The sequence below is a fragment of the Mus musculus genome, chromosome 9 (assembly GCF_000001635.26).
Source record: "Mus musculus strain C57BL/6J chromosome 9, GRCm38.p6 C57BL/6J".
Taxonomy (NCBI): Eukaryota; Metazoa; Chordata; class Mammalia; order Rodentia; family Muridae; genus Mus; species Mus musculus.
Window position 1 is genome coordinate 119,481,259 of NC_000075.6, and position 21,177 is coordinate 119,502,435.

The 21,177-nt window shown below is 53.0% G+C and overlaps 1 protein-coding gene across 6 annotated transcripts in view; it reads right to left on the reverse strand.

The window, feature by feature from the left end:
* Nucleotides 1–2,145: 2,145 nt before the first annotated feature.
* Nucleotides 2,146–21,177, reverse strand: part of Scn5a (sodium channel, voltage-gated, type V, alpha) — a 95,627-nt gene continuing 76,595 nt past the window's right edge. For 4 of the 6 annotated variants that reach the window (XM_006511997.1, XM_006511996.1, XM_006511995.1 and 1 more), the window contains 8 exons: nucleotides 20,364–20,537; nucleotides 16,823–16,945; nucleotides 14,249–14,530; nucleotides 11,803–11,856; nucleotides 10,791–10,928; nucleotides 10,203–10,307; nucleotides 8,491–8,761; nucleotides 2,146–5,560 (listed from right to left, as the gene is read on the reverse strand). In XM_006511997.1, the coding sequence (XP_006512060.1) occupies nucleotides 4,320–5,560; nucleotides 8,491–8,761; nucleotides 10,203–10,307; nucleotides 10,791–10,928; nucleotides 11,803–11,856; nucleotides 14,249–14,530; nucleotides 16,823–16,945; nucleotides 20,364–20,537 (2,388 nt within the window). In that variant the 3' untranslated portion in view covers nucleotides 2,146–4,319. The remainder of the gene's footprint in view (nucleotides 5,561–8,490; nucleotides 8,762–10,202; nucleotides 10,308–10,790; nucleotides 10,929–11,802; nucleotides 11,857–14,248; nucleotides 14,531–16,822; nucleotides 16,946–20,363; nucleotides 20,538–21,177) is intronic. The other 2 variants (NM_021544.4, NM_001253860.1) reach the window with 1 other exon arrangement.

Genomic DNA, 21,177 nt, shown 5'->3' on the forward strand with positions numbered 1-21,177 from the left:
GCTCAAGTACTTGGATGGTGACCATGTTGTCAGGAAGCTGGGTAGACTCACAAGTACCTAAGGGCAAGGACAAAGATCAGCAGGGATCCTGGAAAAGGGACATCTCTTGGGAAACTGCAAGAAGAAGACACAGCGAGGTCTCCTAACAGACCACAAATTGTCCCTAACTCAACACCTGGCCTGGGTGGAGCCACCCCGACACTCTGCTCTTAGCACTGGGCATGCTCATGCCAGGCTAGGACTGTACAAGAAAAGAGAAGGCAGGCTATTGCTGATTGCTGTGTTTCCCCCAAGAGAAATGCCACAGGCTCTGCCTATGCTCACCCAGGCCCAGGGAGGGGTTCAGGAGACACAGGGAGGGGCAGGGAGATTAGTTCCTGTGACCTCACCTGCCTCCTCACAACTTTATTGGCATTTCTTGAGAGGGGAGCTGTGACAGAAGGGTTAGAATGAGGGCGAGTGATGGGTAGGGTGCTGGGCCGTGTCAGGGAAGATTCCCAGAGGAGCAGGAGAGTCCTGACCCCGAGAAGAGCAAAGAGTGTGCTGGGGAGAGGGGGCAGCAGCTGGTGAGGCTGGAAGAGCCTGGAGCCTTAGGGGCTGGAGAGATGTGGTTACAGAGGGAGGTTGGCAGGGCTAGGGGCCTGAGACAGTTTGCCTTGATCCTAAAGCAACAGGAAGCCACGGAGCAACTCTATCCAGGGTTAGTAATCTTGGATTGAAATATCACCCTGGCCACAGAGAGAAGAATTTGGAATGGATGAAGATAGCAAAAACACTTGTTGGTTGTCTCCAAGAGGCAAGACACAGGCCCCCTAACTGGACAAGAACAAGTTAGAACCAAGCAGTGGGATTTCAGAGTCACTGAGACCCAGGGTTTCAGTGAGGCATTTAAGATGGCATCTACGGGCCTTGGCAAGGCAAGGGAGTTGAGTTCAGCATTGGGTGGTCCAGCTGAAAGGTCTAGAAATACCCAGAGTAGACTGCTGAACACTGGCCTGGGGCTCAGTGAAGAGGCCTCAGCCCAGGACAGGTTCTTCTTCAAAGCCTTGGTTGGGTCATGAAAGGCACAATCAAAAGCCAGCAGGAGGCAGAGCAGTAAAAGAGAAAATGAAACCAATCAATCAACTAACCAACCAGCCAACCAACTAGCCAGCCAGCCAGCCAACCAACCATCCATCCAACCAACTAACCAGCCAGCCAGCCAACCAACCAGCCAGCCAGCCAACCAACCAACCAGCCAGCCAGCCACCCAACCAATCAATCAATCAACCAAACAATTAACCAATCAACCACCAACCAACCACAAGGGTTGATTATAAAGCCCTTAGATCTGTCATGGCCACGAGAGAGAGCATAGAGAGGCTGTGGACAGAACTGAAGACAGCCTTGCTGGACTGTATGTCCATGTTTTCCAAGCCATGCCCTGTTTTCCAAGATGAATAGTGTCCTGGAGATGAACCATGAGCAGTTAGCAAGATGCTGACTTGTCAGTGAACCAGGCACTCTGCACAGTCAAGGTGGTGAGTTCAGTGCTGTGTGTATCTTACCACGATTAAAACAGGAGAAGGAAGCAGGCAAGAGCTTGGAAAAAGTGGTTTCCAGGAAGGGGAGGGAAGCACTTCCTGGGGCGACCTGCTGCATTCTGAGGTAAGGGTTTGCAGGTGAGGCCAGAGCAGGTATGTGATGACGATGGTGGGACTGGCAGCAAGGAATGAGGGGATGAGAGGACCAGGAGGCCAGTGTCAAATGCCGTAGGTCCAAAGCAGCCAGTGACCCTGTGCTGAGGCTGTCCCTGGTTTGGCACTTTGGGGGTGCAGTTTCTCCTTTCCGAAGTGCCCTAGAACAGGAGGTCTTCGAGGAACAGCCTAGGCATATTTTCTCCTGGGGGGTCTGCTGTCCCCCACCGTCGTCTGTATCCCACCTGAGCTGCCTGAGCCTCTGCTTCCGGCTATTCTCCAGCGTGGACAACCTGAAGTCATTCCCAAGCCCTGGACACTCTCTCCCACCACCACTCTCCGGCCCCCGGAGCCACTGTCACTCTCCAGCCCCTGCTCAGGCCAAGGCCCCCTCACAGCCTCTTCCAGCCTCCACCGTCCTGCCCCTTCCTCAGTACACATTACCCCTCGGCACAAGAACAGGTCCCAGACCAGGTCATGTAAGCCATTTATTCGTTTGTTTGAAAAATAATGTATTCCATTTATACACGAAGCTTAGTGAGAAGTGCTCATTTACCTCAAACAACACCTGACATGTACGCATGCCCCTCCCTCCTTCCGTCTACCGGCTACTCTCTCCTCCCCTCTGTGCAGTTCTAGAAAAGGAGGCCATGCTAAGCCAAGGACTCGGGACTCGATTGCCCCTCCCCTCAGCCACCCTGTCTGCAGCCAGCCCGGCACCTGTCTTAAGGCTCCAAGGCCATCTGCATATTCGAAACCACAGCCTCTTTCCGGCCAGCTGGGATGGCAGCCCTGCCAACCCTGCCAGCCCCAGGCCACATTCCTGCCCATGCGGCCTGAAGTGAGTGCCAGGGAGGGACACACATCTCTCCAAGCCTCGAGAGCAAAGTACAGATCTACAAAAATAAGATTTCCACTCAGAGAGGCATCACCAGGACAGTTAGAACCAAACCCCCCACACCGGACTCCGTGGGGACATTGGATAAGCCGCCAGGGGCAGGTGGGGCGGGAGCCAGCTGCCACCAAGGGAACTGAGGTGACAAGAAGAAACATAATACTTGACTTGCCCGCAGTGCCCCCTCCTTCAGCACTGCCAGGAGCGTCCAGCCCTCCGACAGCTCGGCGAGGTAGGTAGGAGCAGCCAGCCCGCAGTGGGCAGGCGCCACTGAGGTGGCCTGTGAGGTGGGTGCCCCCAGCCGAGGGTGGCTCTGCTGGAGAGCTAGACTTGGGCAGCCAAGCCCCTGCCTGCTCAGGCTCCACCAGCCTGTCCCTTCAGCAGCGATGGTCTGGTCCTCTACAATAAAAGATTTGCATATGCTAAATAGGATTGTCAGCAGCTGAGGAGGTCACGGGGATGATTGGACTTATAAAATCGGTTTGTTTGTTTTCCCTGAAAAAGCCTTCTCAGAAGACGCCTAGGATAGTCAGACCCTGGGCTGGGCCCAGATGCCACACTGTCTCCTCTCCCATGGGGGATGGATGGCTTGTCACCTTCCAGGTCACAGAACCAGGCCTGACCACGCAGGGCCTTTCTCCTAGACAGGGCCAGGCTACCCTCCCACTTCCACAGTGTCTGAAGACGGTTGGAGCCCCAGTGGGCATCTCCTTGACACACGGCCAGAGGCAGAGACCCCAGAGGAGCCTGGGAAATGGAGACCGCTCCCTTTGCTGCCACAGCTGGACACAGTTCAGCGGCCCACGTGGGACAGCCTTCTCCTCCCTTGGCCTTGGGACAGGGCCTGCCACATCTCAGAAGCAAGCTACGTGCCTGGCTGTGAGCGAGGCTGCCTTCCTCGAGCCCTTGGGCCCCAACATTAATACTCTTACAGGAGAGGAAGGGAGACCAGGGCAGCTCTCTGGAAGCTTTCAATTTTTATAGCACTGACCTCAAGCGAAGCCTGACTGAGAACAGGAGACTGGAATCCTGTGGACAACAGGGGCACAGAGTGAGTTCACAGGAAGAAACCCACACTGGGGGGCCAGGAAGAAAAACCTCTCGCCTTTGGAGCCACCGACCAACCACATTTGCCTGAGGCGACCCTGGGTCCCTGCGGCCTATGTCCCGCCCCAGTGTGTGAAGTGTGCACAGGCACACGCACTCGCCCACTCGCGTGTGTGAGTGAAGTGCTTAGGCCTTCCTGGCTCCTCAGCCCAGGTGACAGGAACCACAACCCTCCCCTTGGGTGCGAAGATTCCACGTTAGCTCTGAGAGCAGAGTTCTCCATTGACACCTGCTCAGGGTTAGGAAGAGGCCGTGTGAACTGCTGCAGATGTTCATGGAAAAAGATGTTCTTTGCTCGAGTAAAAAAATATCAAATATAATAAACCTATGAAAGCTTGTTCACAACATGTACAGTGTGTTTCCCGTTTCACCTCAGAGGGGGACAGAGTTGCTGTTCAGAGCCATGCGGCGCTGCCTGGCCAGACCCGGCTACTAGGGTGTGCCAGGCCTCTACCAGCCAGGGTTGCTCTAGCCGCCTCTAGCTTCAACACAGACACACAGAACTCTGCCGTGTGGTTCCTCCACCTGGAGGTTCCCCTGTCACCTCCAGAGCTAGGAAGGCCTTAGCCGACACTGGTTTCAACTGCTTAAGGTTTGTCAGGATACAACAGGGCACGTCCTGGCCGGACGGGTGGCCAGGTTCACACTATAGACTCTCGGTCCCTATCTGGAGATGGAGGGAAGTCTGCAAGATCTTCGCTGCGGCTGTAGTCCGACGCACGCACTGGGAGGTTATCACTGGTGGCCCTCGTGACGCTGTCATAGGACGGTGGGAAGGACGTGGAGGAGATGGAAGAGCTGGAGAGGGGACCGCTGCGCCGGGAGAAGTTCTCATTCATCATGTAGGCAATGAGTCCCTCTCGCTCGGGGGCATCCTCATCAGAGAGGCCACTGCTGCCCGCTTGCTGGCGGAAGAGGAAGGAAGCATGCTTCACCGAGCGCTGCAGGAGGTGCCTCCGGAAGGCCCGCTGGATGACCGTGGCCGACACCTCCTCATGTTTTCGCCGCAGGGTGGTGGTGATGGGCTCATAGGAGATCTTGGAAGGATTGGCCGCCATGAATTTCTCCTCCATCTGGATCTTCAGGGCATCCATCTCCCCAGACTCCCCGAGCACCCTCTTGGTGAAGGCGAACAGGATGTCCATACAGTGGATGCGGTCCCCGCTCACCATGGGCAGGTCCATATTGATGAGGCTTATCTGGTTGGGCTTGGCGATGCGGAGTGGCTCAGACAGGGCATCGGCAAAGTCGGACAGGGCCAAATACTCAATGAACTGGGTGGCCTCCGGGTCGAACTTCTCCCAGATCTCATAGAACATGTCGAAGTCATCCTCGCTCAGGGGCTCTGTGCTCTCTTCTGTGGCCACACTGAAGTTCTCCAGGATGATGGCAATGTACATGTTGACCACGATGAGGAAGGAGATGATGATGTAGGTGGTGAAGAAGAGGATGCCCACTGCTGGGCTCCCACAGTTCCCCCTGGAGCCATTGCTGTTGGGCAGGTTGGGGTCACAGTAGGGGGGTCCTGTGTTGAGGATGGGGCTGAGGAGGCCATCCCAGCCAGCCGACGTGGTGATCTGGAAAAGGCACAGCATGCTGTTGGCAAAGGTCTGGAAGTTGAACATGTCGTCGATGCCAGCCTCCCACTTGACGTAGGCAAAGTTGGCCATGCCGAAGATGGAGTAGATGAACATGACGAGGAAGAGGAGGAGGCCGATGTTGAAGAGGGCGGGCAGGGACATCATGAGGGCGAAGAGCAACGTGCGAATCCCCTTGGCTCCTCGGATCAGCCTGAGGATGCGGCCGATCCTGGCCAGACGGATGACACGGAAGAGCGTTGGGGAGAAGAAGTACTTCTGGATGATGTCGGAGAGGACAGTGCCTGTGGGAAACAAGCAAGACTGCAGCCACCACTCTCCTTCCAGGCCATGTTCACCAAGGGCAAGTGTGTCTGTAAAGGACAAAGCCCTTCCAGGAAGACCAGGTCATTGGGACGTTCTAGGACTTGGCCTCCTCTTGCCTCTATGGCCCAGGAGACGAAGACCTATATTTTGCTAAGTGTTTTCTCAGCTCTGTTATTCTAATTGTAAGGATGGACCTGTACAGTGGTATATCAGGAAATCAACTATACATGGGCTCTGAAGCCAGAGGGCCTTCAGCACTGCATCAGCCTAGCAGGAACCAGGGCTCAAGGCTTCCAGCTCCTCACTATTCAAATGCTCTGAAGATCAGCAACCCAAGGACCTCCTGGATGCTCGCTGGAAATGTCAGGCCCCACCCTGACCCCTAGTCCATCTCCTCCTAACAAATGCAGTCACTGCAGGTGCATATGATGCCCCGGTATAGTGTCTCTGTAACAGTTCCTATCACTGTCTGGCTCTGGACTTTTCCACTTTGGCGTGTCTACTTTAAGGACATAGGTATATTACAGGAGAAAGGGTGAGGTAAACTTGGGGGTGCAGGGACCTCTCCTGGCTCTGTCAGGAGTGCTGAGGGTTGGCATGTGCCAGGAGCATTGGGCTATGCCCCTTTCAGCCTTCATTTCATCAGACGTCCCAGAGCCCTAGGACAGTCAGCCGTAGGCTCCCTCCCAGATGGAGCCGAGAGAAGTTAACTAGCCCGAGTGACAAGCTGGAACAAGACCTAGACGCTCTCGCTCCATGACAGCTCTTGGCCACACTCTGGGCTGGTCCAGCACCGGGACCAGCAGGTGATTCGGAAATACACGCTGTACCTCCCAAAGCCTCTGAGACGCCAGTGGTCTGCTCGAGTTGACATCCTGCATCCCTTACACTGCTTTCTAGCCCCATGAGGCACACTGCCATCCTTACTGCCACCCAAGTGGGGCCTTGGGACATTTCCAAACCTACCTCATGTTCTAAATGCCTGCCCATCACTGCGGTGAAAGAAGAACCTGCCCTAACCTCTGATAGCATTTGCCAGAGGTACATGACATCTATGGCAGAAAGGCAAAGTCAGAATGACCCCAAAGACAGATGTGTACTTATGGGTGTGTATGTCAAGTATTGACAGCAACAAAGACAAATTATACGGGGTCAAATTAGACCTCATTAAGATAAAAAAACAAAAAAACAAAAACAGAAAAACCAAATCACTTCTGCTTCAACAGGCGTCACCAAAACAGCAAAGCAGAGAGAGGGAGGAGATATTCTTGATTTGTACATTTGATAAGGGATTGGAATCCTGAATAGATAAAGTGCTCTTAGAACAAGACAATAAATACGATAAATTACTTTAATTTTAAAAAAAGAATAAAAGTTTTGAGATAGCTATTCTCTATGCAAGATAAACAGATAGCTAGTAAACACAAAAGAGACATTCAGTGTCATTAGCCACCAGGGCATTAGAAATCCAGACACCAGTGAGGTAGTGCCATATCATCAGGATGGCCATAAGCAGCCATATGGCGGTGAGGAGGTGGATTAATGGGAGCTCTGACCACCAATGGTGACTGGGCAAATGGTGCGGCCACTTTGGAAAATGGTTCGGCAACTCTTGGATATTTCCTGGCTGCCAGGAGCTGAGGGGGAGCAGGCATGGAAAGAGGCTAACATTATCCACTGCTGATGGTTTCTCAGCTCTGTGACAATCTAGTCATGTTCTGCGTAACAACCATCAAGTCAATGGCAGACTGTAGTGTAGACCCTCCTACAGGGTCACACTGCTCGGTAACCTGGCAGCCGTCTTTGTGTTAGGTAAATTCTGTGATGTTCACAAAATGAGGAAATCGCCTAATGACACATCTTCCAGAACATCTCCCTGGTTAAGCAGTGCCTAATGATATGGAAACCCACAGAATGCACACTGTCAAGGGAATTTTAAGTTAACCTTCTGTGAATTTTATGGTACATGAATCACGTCTCAATAAAGCTGTCATATTAGAATTTGGATTCTAGCAGAGTGGTGGTGGTGCATGCCTATAGTCCCAGCACTTGGGAGGCAGAGACAGGTGGATGGATCCCTGAGTTTGAGGCCAGCCTGGTCTACAGAGCAAGTTCCAGGATGGCCAGGACTACACAGAGAAACCCTGTCTAGAACCCCTCCCCTCAAAACAGAATTTGGGTTTGGGGCTGAAGAGACATGGTGAGGATCTTGTCTGTGTTACTCTCTCATCCTGTGTTGTCCCCCCTCAGGAAAACTGCAGGAGGCAGGTGGTTCTGTAACTTAGAACACATGTTGGACTGTAGAGTTTTCCATCTCCAGAGATGATTGATGTCTTCTACACTATCACGTGATCTATCTCTCATTCTTAGGGACCTGCCTTGCCTCTTCTTCCTTCAGCCTCGGCTGCAAGCTTCTGTTCGGAGGGTAGGAGAGTCTCTGTAGTGGCCATTCCTTTTTCTAGCCTCAGCTTTAAGTTTTCTGAATAGCCACAGAGCTGTGTCCTAGGGAGGGTAGGGTCAGGATGGGATACTGAGTTCTCTTCAGGTAAACTTAGGCCTGAATGGGCCCTGACAGTCAAGTTCTTTTTAGAGTGATGCATAGGTCTGTGCATGTGTGTGCAAGCATGCATGTGAGGGGATGTACATGTGTGTGGTATATTGTGTGTGTGTGTGCATGCTTGTGCATGTGTGCTTATGTGTGCTTGTATGTGTACGTGTGCCTGCTTTCGTTTGCTTATATGTATGTGTGTGTGTGTGTGTGTGTGTGTGCTTGTGTGTGTGTGTCTAAGGGGAAGTCAAGGAAGACATAGCAGATGAGGAGCTACGGCACTAAGTAGAGTGCAGAGGGCTGGATCAGACACACATGACCCGGGCAGGACTTCCCCGTCCAGCCAACTTGCATACCCACCAACGATGGAGAGGATGACAACCACGAAATCGAAGATGTTCCAGCTGTTGGTGAAGTAATAGTGGCGCAGGGCAGCCATCTTGACAATACACTCTCCTGTGAAGATGGCCACGAAGAGCAGGTTGATCTTGGCCAAGATGTTGACTTTTTCAGGGCTCTGATCATCTGTCTCTACCATCATGGTCACCATGTTTAAACAGATGAGGAACATGATGGTAACATCGAAGGCCTGCTTGGTCACAATGTCGAATATGAAACCCTGGTACTTGTTCTGGAAGAAGAGGCGAGAGGCTCAGTGCACTGGGATCCTAGAAAACTTGCCAGTCAGCCCAGACAACTTACATCCTACTCACCCTTTGTGAGACTACAGCCCCCAACCCTCACCACACAGCATGTGTAGAGGAGGAAACCATGGGGGTTGACCAGATGGCCTTCCTGCCTGTGGACTCCATCTCTTCCAGGCAGAGGCCTGGCCCCCGGCTCCCTCCTCTGCCAGTCCACCCTAATGCACCTCCAGGTAGATGTCTACCCTGGGTTTCAGCACACTATCCATGTGCTGCTCCTGGGCCTCATAATCTGGAGATTCAAGGTCAAATTTAAACTTCAATCCTAGCACTTGTATATGCCTCCAGATTAACATATTTTCGACATGTTATCTTATGGAGTAGATGTTATTTATTCTATTGAGTAAAATTCTATCTATGTGTTTCTAAAAACATCTTACTTTAGAAATGTGCACGTGTATGGCTGCATATAGGTATGCACACACGTGAATGCAGGTTAGGTGCCTGTGGGATACAGAAAATGTTATTGGACCCCTGTAGCTGGAGTTCCACACAGCTGTGAGGAAGCTGCCTGATGTGGGTGCTGGTAGCTGCAGTCAGGTCCTCTGCAAGAACAGAACACAATTCTAACCACCCAGCCATTCTCCAGCTCTTCTGTGTGCCACCAATTGTAAGGGAGCCCGGATGATCTGAAGGAAGAGGGAGGATCAAGAATGATGTTCATTCCTCACCCCCTTGGTTTGCCACCCCCAATCTAGGAGGGAATAGGATGCATAGGGAGGAGGAGGAGGAAAGCTCTGTCCAACTGGCTTGTGGATTAGGGCCAGCTCACCTAAGTACTTTGAACAAGTCTCCCTTTTTTTTTTGTTTGTTTGTTATTTTCAGGACAAGGTCTCAATACGTAGCCCTGGCTGGAATTGAACTCACAGCGATCCCCCTGCCTCTGCCTCCCAAGTACTGGCAGGTACCGCCATGACCCAACTCCTCATCCCATTTTCAAGAAGAATGGCTTGAATGGGCCAAGAAAGTCAGGCTAGCAGAGAGCCCAGCACCACCCTGGCCCTACTCGAGGGGACAAACCCAGTTCTCCAAGGAGCCCAGTGTTCAGAGGATGAGATTGTGAGTGGGGGGGAGGGATGTGAATGCCCACTACACTGCCTGGAAAGAATATATACCACTGAAAGGGAGGAGGGGGCTCACTGGAAGCAGCTGAGTTCCTGTGAGTATGTAGTGTGCCCTAGATGTCACCACCTGACCTCATGCCTTCCCCCTATCTGCGTGAGGCTCGGACTTCTGTGTGGGAGAGCAATCCCAGAGTCCCTCTCTGCTGAGCAGCAGCCTGAAGAGCCCTTAATGGGAGGCTTCTCTGATGGAGGAGCCCAGGGCTCCCGTGAGACCCTCCTGACTCTGCCAGGTAGCCTGGCTCACCAGAGGCCGTGGGATGGGCTTCTGGGGTTTCTTGGAGCCCAGCTTCTTCATGGCATTGTAGTACTTCTTCTGCTCCTCCGTCATGAAGATGTCCTGGCCCCCTAAGTATAGAAAGACAGCACCCGCATAATTTTGGGGTTTTCAGGACCTTGCTTCCCAAGTGAAGGTAACTTCCTGTCTCAAAGGTATATTTGGAGAGATCCCCCCAAATCTGCCTTTCCAGGGTCCCCCCATCCCTGTTTTCTGGTTTTGTGGCCTGCAGATCCAGTGTTCACCTGAGCCTCTCCCTTGGCTCAGCTCAGGCAGGCCTAGGCTCCTCTCTGAGCATCACTTAGTTTGGCTGCTGCTAATCAATGGCTTTTCTGGTACATCTCCTTGGGCCTCTGCACAGTCTCACCCCTGAATCTCTTAGCTAGATGAGGGCAGGCGGAGACCCACTGAAGTCCCCTCTGTTCCTCATGGCCACCTCACACCCCTCCCCACCCTATTTCATCTGAATAAAGAGGTTCATCCCCGAGGTCTGATGGGGACCTCTGGCTCCCCGTCCCCTTCTGCCCCCTCCCCTGGCGGAGCCAGTACTCTACGTATCTTTTTCTTCTGCTGGTTGAAGTTATCAATGATGACACCAATAAACAGGTTGAGGGTGAAGAAGGAGCCGAAGATGATGAAGACGACGAAGTAGATGTACATGTAGAGGTTGTCCTCCCACTGCGGCTGCTCTTCATACTGCGGGGAGAAGCCAGGCAGGAGGCGGTCACACAGGCGGGAGGGATGGAGCCACAGTGGGGCTGGTGTGTGAGTGTGCGGCTGTAGTGAGGCCATCAAGTGCATGCAGGTGTGCATGCGTGTGTGTCTGTGTGTGTCTACGTGTGTGTAAGTACATGTGTGTATGTGTAGAGGTTGTCCTCCCACTGCAGCTGTTCCTCTTACTACGGGGAGAAGCCAGGCGGAGGCGGTCACACAGGTGGAGTGGGACTGTGTGTGTGCATTTATGTGTGTCTCTGTGTGTGTTAGAGCTGAGTGGAGAAGATGATGGCAGGCAATGACAGGCTAAGGGGTGACCCCCATATCTGTGTGTCCAGGCCCTGGGTCCATAGGGGCCTGGGTGACACTAAGCTCTCTCTCGGTCTTCTCCCCTCAAGCATCTGTATGACTGGGTGTGGCACAAGGACCAAGGAGAAATTCATCTCTGCCTGCTGCTTCCACCTGTCCTGAGCAATGAACAAATCATGATGGGCTGGATCTGGTGGGATCGGAAATGTGTTTAGACTGGGGACTGCATGAGAGATCCCACAGCCTTGCTCCAGGGCCAGGCCTGAACACTAGGAAGTTGAACCTTAGGCATGCTCTGTTCCATCCACAGGCTGGGCTTTCAGGCCGGGCGGCCAGGAGGCCCACATACTGGTTTTGTTGTGGGCTACACACACATAGACACACACATGCACACGCATGCACACACGCATGCACACATGCATGCACTTGATGGCCTCACTACAGCCACCACCCCCCCCACACACACACCAACCCCACTGTGGCCCCATCCCTCCCACCTGGGTGACCGCCCTGCCTGGCTTCTCCCACACAGCTGGTGGCAACCTACCCCTCTGGAGTCCACAGCCGCATACATGATGTCCATCCAGCCTTTAAATGTCGCCTGTGAGGAAGAGACCATGAAGGTCATCAGATTTGGTGATCTGCTTCAGCTACAAAGAACTCCCATCTCAATTAGGCCAGGATCAGCCTCCTACAAGAAGCAAGCAGGCCCCAGCCCACCTGTTCAGTAGTGCTCAAAAGGCTGGGTGGCCTAGGGGAAGGCCTCAGGTAGGGGCTGGGGATGGAGGAGAAACACCATGAAGGCCATGTTAGCCTTCTCAGTTGAGGCCTCTTGTCTGGTAAGGCTAGGAGATGGTTCACTGCTCAAAAACATACATTTCAGACTCTAGACCCCAAGGCTGGTCTGTGTCCTGCCGCTCAGAGGACCAGCATCTTGCCTGTAATGACAGATCCTTTCTACCACTGTTCCGGTGAGGGACTAACAACTCGCTCTCCGGAAGGAAAAGAAAAATCCCTACTGTATTTGCCGATTTCTCTGATGTAAATGTTCCCAGCGCCGTGCTGTGACCGATGGGAAGAGAGGCAAGACCCACAGTGTTAACGCGCACACAGCACAGACGGCAGCCCCCCGGGCGGTAAAAAAGCACGCCAGGCTCATGTGTTTTAGCATCACTTAGTCATAAAGTTTGGTTTTCTCGTAAAGGTTGTGTTCAACAACCAGCTTGTATCATGTCTGCAAATGTGACCCTCAAGTCCAGTGAGCCGGCATCAGCAGAACCTAGCACACCTCACAAGGCTGCGGCCGAGAGGGAAGGAGGCTGCGTGAAGGAGTGGGGGCTCTGGCATTGGCTCTTCATCGTCTGTACAGTTGGGGCCCACTGTGAGAATTCAAAAGGAGCTCAGGAGACATTCGTGGTGGTGAGACCAACTTTCCAGGGGAGTCCCACTGGGTCCCCAGCAAAACCTAACCCTTCCCCAGGCCTCCCCTGGAGCCACAAGCTTGGTTCTGCCTACGCTCCCCCTCTCTCTTATTTTAAGGTTTATTTTTATATTTGCACACGTGTATGTCTGTGTTGGGGGTCTGCGCATGTACATAGGGGTACCGTACCCTCAGGCCAGAAGAGGGTGTTGGGTCCCCTGGAGTTGGAGCTAAAGGTAGCTTGGCGCTGTCTGACATGGGTACTGGGGACTTAATTCGGTGTTCTGGAAGAGCAGGAAGCACTCTCAGCTGCTGAGGCATCTCTCTAGTCCCACTAGTATTCTGTGTCTAAGCGTTCTCCCCCAACCTTCAGACAGGGTTTCTCTGTGTAGCCCTGGCTGTCCTGGAACTCGCTCTGTAGACCAGGCTGGCCTTGATCTCAGAGATCCTGCCTGCCTCTGCCTCCTGAGTGCTGGGATTAAAGGCAGGTGCCAACACCACCTGGCTAAGAGTTCTTTAATTTTTTTTTTTTGTTACTAAAGAGTAGTGTGTGTGTGTGTGTGTGTGTGTGTGTGTGTGTGCGTGTGCATGTGCGTGTAGGCCAGAGGTCAGTATCAGGCATCTTCTTCAATGGTTTTTCACGTTATTTTATTACATTTATGTGTCTGAGTGTGTACATGTGTGTTTACCATACCATTCATGTGGAGGTCAGAGGGCAACTTGCAGGAGTTGGCTCTCTCCTCCCACCGTGTGGGCACCAGGGATTGAACTCGGTCCCTAGGCTTGGTGGCAGCTGCTTCACCAGGCCTCTGTCAGCAAACTTTCACTGAATCTGGAGCTGGCTGGTCTGGCTAGTCTGGCTGGCCCGCAAACCCCGGGGCTCGTCCTGTAGTTACCTCCCTAGTGCTGTGCTTAGGGGCATGTGCCACTACAACTGGCTTATGATGTGGGTGTCTGGGATCTGAACTCAGATCCTCGGTTTGTGTGGCAAGCCCTTTACTGACTGAGCTGTGTAGGTTGATTTTTACGGCAGGTGTTATAACTACTAAACCATCCTGCCCATAAAGTAAATGGACAGTCAAGAGGACCGGCACATCAAAGATGAAAGCAGACATGCTCCTTTTGGGGGTCAAGGTGCGGTCTGAGGATTCAGGGCCGTGCAGGTGGTAGGCAAGTGCTGTACCCCTGAATCATATCCCCATCCCAAATGTAGTCTTTTAAGCAGCCTGAGACATTTTATGACAGAGGGTGGTCAGTTATAATTTCACCAACAGTTCAGTGTCTGGGCAGTTGGCAGTCTTTTGTATCTAGCCTGTGCCACCTAAAGAGGTCAACTCAATTGATGGCTGGGAACTGGTCCTATCTCATGCTGCCTTGCCCCCAGGCCAGTCACCCTGGACGATGTGTCCAATCTATAACTGAGAGTCTGAGGACTTGGCACAGAGCCACTACCCTGGGCCCTGTTACCCTACTGCAGGGACCACCTGGCCTGCTCCTGCCCATGCCAGGGTGAAGGGCAGATATCTGAAGCACCAATGGAGGAAGGGAGGGATCCCTGTTCTTCCGTACTCACCACCTGCAGCAGGGCCAGGTACCCAGCCCCCACGTTGTCAAAGTTGACTTTCACCTTGGTCCAGTACAACTCTCCAGTCACGTTGAAGGACTCACACTCGCTCTTGTTGTTCACAATGGTGTAGTTCAGAGGCAGGTCCCCTTCGGTCTGGTTGATGCACCTACCGAACTTCCCGGCGAAGAGGTTCACGCCCATGATGCTGAAGATGAGCCAGAAGATGAGGCAGACGAGGAGGACATTCATGATGGAGGGGATGGCGCCCACCAGCGCGTTGACCACCACCTGTGTGTGGGCAGAAGGAGACTTAGTTCTTGAGGCTGCCAAGAACATATGCCCTTTTCAAGACTTCGACCCCACTGCGTGGTGGCCACAGGTGGCTGTGGGGGTGCAGGTGGGGTGAGGATCTTCCAGTCATGAAGGCTAGAGCTCTGGTATCAAGTGAGGGAGTCAGAGAAAATCAAGAGGCCTTTTTTATCCTCTCCCTAAACGCTGAGGTAACTCCAGAACGCACCAACCTTCCCCCTTCCAGGCCCCCAATTTTCATAAAAATGGGGTCTCTACTTGCTAGTCAAAGCTGCCAGGATTGTCCTCGCATTGGGGTAGGGCAGGCTTAGACACAACCGAAGGCTTTAGGCCCTGTGTCAGTCCTGCACGTCCTGAATTCTCTGTGCCAAACTTCTGGTTTATTTCAGGGTGGCTGTGACAGGGAGAGGATGGTTCCCCTGAGGTATATCCAGGAAACCCATGCGCTGTGTCTGCAGGCTGTGGCTCCTGAGCCTCCATACGGTGGCTTCCTGACAGATACATCTGGGGAACTCCGGTCCAAGCATGGTCCAAGCCTGGCTGTCTATCACACAGATGGGGCTGAAGCTGGGCGGATTCTGTTATGGCACAGAGGGTCCGCTGCTGAGATGGGGGGATGACGTTCTGAAGCAGACAGCACAGCCCTGGAATTGGTGGGAAACCGTGCTCCCGAGTGCTCCCCAGGGCATCGAGCTTTCTGTGTAGTTTGCCCTTGGCTGGCACTGAAGCCAGCAGCCACATCAGAGGCATTCCTGGCACCTGGCATCAGTGTGTCCCTCTGGAATCAAGTGTCCTTGGCTCCCAAAGAGACGTTTAACTCTGGTCCCATCACTCCCTTGTGGGTGGGAGTTCCTGCCAGGACTAAGTCTAATTGGTGGTGCAGGTAAGGTTCAAAGCCATCACACAGATGATGGGCTGTGTGACGGTACTTGCTGCGGCAGTAGGACATTGTTTCGTGAGGCTGTGAAGAACTGGGTATGTTAAAGGACACACACGCGTGCCCACACACACACACACACACACACACACACCCCACCCCTTCTTTCTTAGTGACTGTCATAGTTAATTCCTTTTCAGTGCTCAGGGCCTTACCCACTGAGGCAAACGCTGGGCTAGAGACCCACATTCTCCAGCCCTCGGGACTGTTTTTCTTGAGGGCTTTAAAATCTGTCTCATAAAAATGGATGGAACTGGAAGAGATGAAGCGAGGTAACCCAGGCTCAGACAGACAGCCGCTGTTTGTTCCCCTCATATGTGAATCCAACTCCCAATCTTTATATATGTACATCTATGTGGGAGTGAGTGTGGGCGGACCTGGAAAGGGGCCATGGAGTGGGGGATGGGAAGACTCTTTAAGGGAAAGGCATGGGGAGGGTAACAGACAAACAGGATACAAAACCGGGAAGGGGACAAGAAGGGCCGGGGGCAGGGAGATGGGATGTGGGGGAACCAATGGGAGCTAAGTATATATAAAAATGTCATGAAGAAATCTGTTACTCTGCATGCTAACTAAAATTATTATTTTAAAAAAGAAATAGGGTTGCAGAGACAACCCAGCTTGTAACAGCCCGAGAGCAGGAGTCTGGTTCCCTAAACCCAGGGTGGAAGGACAAAACCAATTCCTAAAAGTTGTCTTCTGATCTCCAAATGCATCCAGTGGCACATAGGGCCCCTGTGCTCACAACACACACACACACACACACACACACACACACACACACACAAAACACATTTTTAAAAAGATATGAAAATTTGCCTTATATGCCCACATTCTTTGGTAAAATGTGGTAACACCCCCAAATGTCTATGGGAGCAAACAGGCATTTGCTAAGCCATGAGCTTACACTTGGCAAACTGTCACCTGCAGGGGAGAGCACAGCCCGCTCCACAACACCTTCCTTGGCTCCCGCTACACTGCCCTTCACCATCACATAAGGACATGGGAAAGGCAGTCTGTGACTGCCAGGAAGTGCGGGACTTCAGGCCAGCCTGCAGAGCAGCACACAGGGTCCTGGGTCCCTGTGGCAGAGCAGAGGCAGAGAGAGGGCCATGGTGCCAACGGGCCTGAGTGTCAGCAAGACCGTGCTCCAGTGAGTTCTCACCTCCTCCCCGATGGCGGGGGTTTGAAGAACCTTTCCTGGAGATTCTAGACTACACTCCTTCAAAGTCAGTGAGGAGACCACATAGCTTCAGGCCAGGCCTCTTGTTCCAGCAGCCGGGCACTCATCCCCACCCTCCCCCACCTGCTGGGTTGGCAGAGGCTCCACTCACCCTCATGCCCTCGAATCGTGACAAAGCCCTCAGGGGTCGAAGTGCACGCAGTGTCCTCAGGGACTTGATGGGACCCATCTCGGCAAAGCCTAAGGTGTTGGCCACGAGGCTGACCAGTGAGACCTACGGAGAGGGGTAAGGGTGGAAAGGCAGGGAGAGCTCCAGAAACAGGCAGTAGGCAGGCTCTCGGTTCATCCAGACGGGCTGGCCACTTTTCCTTTACTGGTCCGTGAACTGCTAGGCTACGCTTCCCGGAGCCTTGAAGGCCCTCTAGAGAGCCCGCTACATGTGTGTCACAACCACTAACCCCATGACCTAAGATGTGTCACTTCTGTTCTACCCCGCATGGCTGAGCAGAGACAAAGCCTGGGCTTCTATATCCGACCTTCCTTCCAGTTGTTGGTCCCCACTCTCCCTGAAACGTCTACCCTGGAGAAGCATATAAGCACCAGAGGCTCATGGGACACTGCCCTTAAGTTGAACTTTGTACCATTAACATCTTCTAAGGACCTAGGCAGGGTGGGTGACACTGGAGGACTCTCTGCTCTCTGTTCCCCACATCCCGCCCTCAGCACTCCCCTTCTGTGGACCTCATCGTGCCAAAGGTCCAAGAGCTAAGGCCTATACTTCTCTACCCTCTCGTGATCACAGAGTGGAAAAGGTCTCTTTCCTGGACCTCTGGCCCTTTATTACCCTGGTGCTGTGGGCGGGAGGGCTGTGGAGAGGAAGCACTAGGTGGACAGCTCAGCTTCCAGGGTGCTTCCCCCACTCCTGGAAGATGCTGGAAGGCAGAGTGACATGTCAGGGCCCACCTCCCCGAGGGTGGAGCAAGTCTTCGTGGGTCTGCCTGTCGCTCCTTAGCCACCTTTGACATCTCCTTCTAGCAGACACTTCTACGTCTGGACTCTGGATTCCCCCATCTCAGAGGAGGGTCACCCCATCCTTCCAGCTGTTCTGGCTGCAGTTTCGAAACTGTCCCCACCTGCTTTGAGGTCACGCCTGACCCATCAGGATATCCTGTTGGCCCTGCCTTCAATGCAGCTGTCTGTGGAGATTCCTCACTGCCTTAGGCCAGGCTCACCTCCCCCTGGCTTACAGCCTCCTCACCCTGTTCCAGAGTCCAGCCGCACTTCTCCCTTGCCTACAGAGTATGGGGCCCTTTAAGAGCAGAAGCCAGTGTGTGGTGTCCTTCCACTTAAAGCCCTCAGATGCCTCTCTCTATCTTTCCTTCAGTGGTGCTGGGGACTGAACCCAGGGCCTCACACATGCTAAGCCGACACTCTGCCACCGAGCTACATCCCAAGTCTTCCCTTTCCTTTTTGATTTTGAAGCAGGGTCTCACTAAGTTACCCACCTGGCCTTGAACTTGCAATCCCCCTGCCTCAGCTTGAGTATGTGTGATATAGGCCTGACGATCCTCCCTTTTCAACCGAAATAGAAGTCCATGTTTTTGCAAAGGCCTTGTGAGCCTTTTCTTCCTCCTGTTCCCCCACCCCCACCCCCACCCAGCCACTCTGGGGTGGCTTCTCAGATGTGTCAGGCATAGTGCTTTGGAAGGTTCTGATAAACCCCTAGGAGTCAACCCTCAGATCTGCCCCAAGCAGCTCAGCAGCCCACTCTAGCTAGGTTATTTGAAGTGTGCCTTGCATCACCTCTCTACCCTGTGCCCTGGGTTCTAGACTTCTAATAGCTGGCCTTCCTTGGGTTCTCCATACCAATTCACCCCCACACATAATGTCAAATTGCCTCCACCTCCCTTTTTGAGACAATGTTTTGTTATGTAGCCTTGTTTGGTCTGGAACTCATAGCAATCCTACTGTCTCAGACTCAGGAGTGTTGGAATTATAGACTGTGCTTTCATACCCAGCTAATGTGCGTGCTTATTTATTTAAAACCGCCTTTTACAGTTACTTATTTACCATATGCGCACATGTATAATGGTACATGTTTGGAGGTCAGAGGATAACGTGGAGGCGTTGGTTTCTTTCTTCTATCCCATAAGTTCAAGGGATGGAGCTGAGGTTGTCAAGCTTGGCAGCAAATGCCTTTACCCACTGAGCCATCTTGACAGCCCCTAATGGGCATAGTTCTATTTGCTTTATTGTTTGCTGTCACATGTGTCTAGGTAGGCTGAGACTTTTAGACTTACAACAGTCCTTGAACGTTGGCCCGGGACTACCTGGAGTCCTGGGATCACCTACGACCTGGGATCACCTGAGGTCTGGAACTGCAGGAGACCTGGGACAGTCTGAAGCTTGGGACCTCCTAAGACCTGGGACCACCTGAGGCTCAGACCACCTTTCTTACGGTGTGGCTAGTGTTGCTTAAGCTGGAATGGCAGCAGGAAGGGCATTTCCTGCTCTGACCTCAGCTTGCTTCTCAGAAGGGTTTTTCCTGTTTTAGCCTGGAAGCACTGTTGATTCTCCTCAGCCCTGGGTTCCCTGGATTTTGGTTGGTGGACTTCCCGAGAAATCCTTTGCCTTCCCCAGACTGAGTATGTATCCCTCAGGTGGCCCAGCATCCCAAGAAAGCATTAGGAGAAGCAGACCAGGGCTTCCCAAGGCAGCGCTGGGAGGATCCTAGGCCCTACTTTGGCCTCTTAACAGAACCTTCACCTCAGGGCTGAGAGAGCCGGGCCAGGCTGCACCCACCCCAGCCCACTGCCACATACTCAGTGTTCTCTCGGTCAGGTGGGGTGATAGATAAAGGCTAGGTTGGAGCCCGGGCACCTGGTTCTCCGTATATTCTCCATCCCACTGGGTCTCCAAATGTAAAGACACCATGGTTGAGACCCTAGGTGGTGGCCTAAGCTGGCTTTTGGCTAGGACTATTGGGGCTGAGTCTCTCCCCTGCCAATGAGTCAGATCTGCTGGTGTGTAAACCCCAGTGCCAAACCCAAGGACCACTAGCAAATCCATACTTTCTGGAAAGTGGCAGCAGATCCTGATGGCCACTCTTCCCAGGGATGTGCACACACCTGGGCTCCTCAGCCCCTCTTTCTTCACTGAGAGTAGATTCAAGGACCTGAGCATTGTCTCTTCCCAGCTGTGTCTGCCCTGCCTGCTTTATCTACAGGACCCACACTCATCCTGCAGTCTCTGGAGTCCAGGAAGCTCAGGGGAAAGGGGCTTCCCTTGATCTCTCAGTCCCTGCCATCCTGGGACACACCTTGGGCAGACAGGGTCCTCAAGGGTCAGATGGTCCACTCAGCCATAGTACAACGCAGTCACACCTGTTCACCTCTTTCCTCTGGTCATCCTGATGGCATGTCCAGCCACTGCTCCTGTCCCAGGACCCTGCCTGAACAGATCTCTGTTCTCTGCCTGTCTCCCACAGATCCTGCTCCGAGGCAGGCCTCTGCTCTCAGTTGCCCTCTTCCTCCCTGACCCGAGGTCTAGGCTTCAGTCTCCTGGTTTCCTTCTGCTCACCTGCCATACAACACAGCTTAGCACCCCCAATTCCATGTGGCGATTCTGCATGGCCCTGTCTTTCCATCTGTCATGAGCCCCCACCTCTTGGGTCCCTTCATGTACCCACTCACGTCCACAATTAGGAAGTCCAGCCAGCACCAGGCGTTGGTGAAGTACTTCTTGAAGCCGTAGGCCACCCACTTGAGCAGCATCTCCAACACAAAGACATAGGTGAACATCTTGTCGGCGTACTCCAGCAGAACCTTGATGGTCTTCCGCTCCTCCAGGTAGATGTCCTCGAAGGCCTGTGGGCAAGGCAGATGGAGGGCAGAGAGTCCCGATCACTGCCAAGCAGTTCACCCAGCAGGGGCACAATTCCCAGCTGCTGGGGAGTGGGGAACCTGAGACCAGACACCCGTGAAGGAGGTACATGGCATAGACGGGTCAGGGGCATGTCTGAACTGTAGGTGGCTAGCTGGGCAGTGCGTGCCCCCTGCACCAAAGAGCAAGCATTAGTTCCGGGCTAGCGTGCTGTTAAGATTGCTTTCCTGGCTGGGCTTGGTGTTGTGGGCCTGTAATCCCAACTGAGGTGGAGGCAGGGATACCACAAGGCCAGCCTTAGCTGGAGAGAGACAGAGGGGGAGGGAAAGAGGAGGGAGAAGAGGGGCGAGGGGAAAGAGCTATCAAGGCTAGCTTGGGTAACTCCGTGAGATCCTGCCTCAAAAATACAAAGTAATAAATAAATGAACGCTGGCTTGTAACTCTAGTTGGCCCCCCCTTAGCATGCCCTAAGCTCTTGGTTTTGATTCCCATCACAGCAAAAGTGAAATCATGAAATGAAATTATTTGTCTAAATCATGTGAATTAAATAAATAAATAAGATGTAGAACACAGTTAATTAACCTTTCCCAAGCATTTAAACCAGAGAAGGGGAACAGGCGCTCA